Source organism: Condylura cristata, unplaced genomic scaffold (assembly GCF_000260355.1).
Source record: "Condylura cristata isolate star-nosed mole 26May11 unplaced genomic scaffold, ConCri1.0 scaffold00032, whole genome shotgun sequence".
Classification (NCBI taxonomy): Eukaryota; Metazoa; Chordata; class Mammalia; order Eulipotyphla; family Talpidae; genus Condylura; species Condylura cristata.
The window spans coordinates 20096710-20098224 of NW_004567133.1; the positions used below are offsets into that span (position 1 = coordinate 20096710).

At 73.5% G+C, this 1515-nt stretch overlaps 1 protein-coding gene across 1 annotated transcript in view; it reads left to right on the forward strand.

Moving 5' to 3' along the window:
- Positions 1-1515, forward strand: part of ABCA3 (ATP-binding cassette, sub-family A (ABC1), member 3) — a 22695-nt gene that overhangs the window by 14816 nt on the left and 6364 nt on the right. The window contains exons 10-11 of the mRNA XM_012731690.1: positions 48-146; positions 1068-1254. Coding sequence (XP_012587144.1) covers positions 48-146; positions 1068-1254 — 286 coding nt within the window. The remainder of the gene's footprint in view (positions 1-47; positions 147-1067; positions 1255-1515) is intronic.

Here is a 1515-nt window from a genome sequence, read left to right on the forward strand (position 1 = left end):
GGCGCAGGGGCAGGCGGCCCCGGCTCACCGCCCCATCTCCCCTTCAGGTTTGAAGGCCTTTTCACGCAGCTGGAGACGCAGCAGAAGGAGCTGGGCATCGCCAGCTTCGGGGCCTCGGTCACCACCATGGAGGAGGTCTTCCTGCGGTCAGTGGGCCCGGGCCGGCTGGCTCCGAGGCGGAGGCACGCGGGCCTGCGAGGCCGCCCGGCGGCGGCCCTCGGGGCAGCAGACGCCCCCGCTGGGTCCTTCTGTCTTTCAGTCGCGCCAAAGCAGAAGCCACGCGCTCCCCAGACAGGTCTTGAGGGCGCGTGGGGCTGATGCAGTGCTGAGGACTAGAAGCCAGAGATGAGTGAGGGACACGTTTCTCCCGGGACCTCGGGCCCCAGAGGAGGCGCAGAATAAGTGAGGGATGTGTCTGGGCGCAGGGAGCCCCTCTGACTGGAGGGCCCAGCAGAGGGGCCCCGGGGGCAGGGCCCAGCCCTTCGCCCGTGTGTCCGGGCGCCCACCGCACGGTCACGGGGGGCGGGGGCTGCGCGAGGGGCGCCGGGCTCTGCCTGCTGCTGCCACCCCAGTGTCTGGCACGTGGCTCCCTCTCCTGCACACCATCCACTCCCGTCAGGTTTCCATCCCCCTCCTTCGGAGACCGCTGTCCATCTGCCCAGGGGCCAGGCCCACAGGCTCAGAGCCGCCGCGGCCCACCAGGCCCCCGCCCCCGCCCTTCCCGCGCCAGCCCTGCCACCCTGCACACCTGCTCTCGGCCCCCAGACCGCACCCGTCACGCCGCACCCTCCTCGGGGGTGACCCGCCACACTGGCCCGCGCCCTCCGCCCCTCCGGAAGGTGCTGCCTTCGGTCTCAGGGCCTCTCTGGGGCCTGCGGGCCTCGGGGCTGCCCCGCCTGCCTGGCTGCGTGTGGTTGGCCATGCGGACGTAGTGGCCGGTGGTGGGCGAGGCGGCTCGTGACACCAGAGGGGACCCCCGGTGCCCCCTCCGCCCCCACTGCCCCCACCGTGACGGCAGCTCTGCCCCTCCCTGGAGGAGGCCTGTGACCGGGCCGTGGTCTCTGCAGGGTCGGCAAGCTGGTGGACACCAGCATGGATCTCCAGGCCATCCAGCTGCCCGCCCTGCAGTACCAGCACGAGCGGCGGGCGAGCGACTGGGCCCTGGACGGCCACCTGTGCGGCGTGCTGGACCCAACTGGGGGCGTCGGCGCCCTGGTCGAGGACGAGTGGGGCGCCGCGCGGCTCAACACCGGGGTGCGCACCCTGCGGGCCCGAGCCGGGCGGGGGGAGCCGTGGTCACCGGAGATGGGCCTGGGAGCCCAGCCTCGCCCGCTGTTCTGCGCGCCCACGTGGCCGCGCTCTTTCCCGGCGTGGTGACGGTTCGCTTCACTGCCAGCTCCAGCCCTGACCCCAGGGTCCCCCTGACCCCAGGGGGCGGTGAAGGGACAACGCGGGGAACAGGGGCAGCGGGAGGCCGCTCAGCCTCTGAACGTGGCCCGCGTCCCCCGCCCTGGC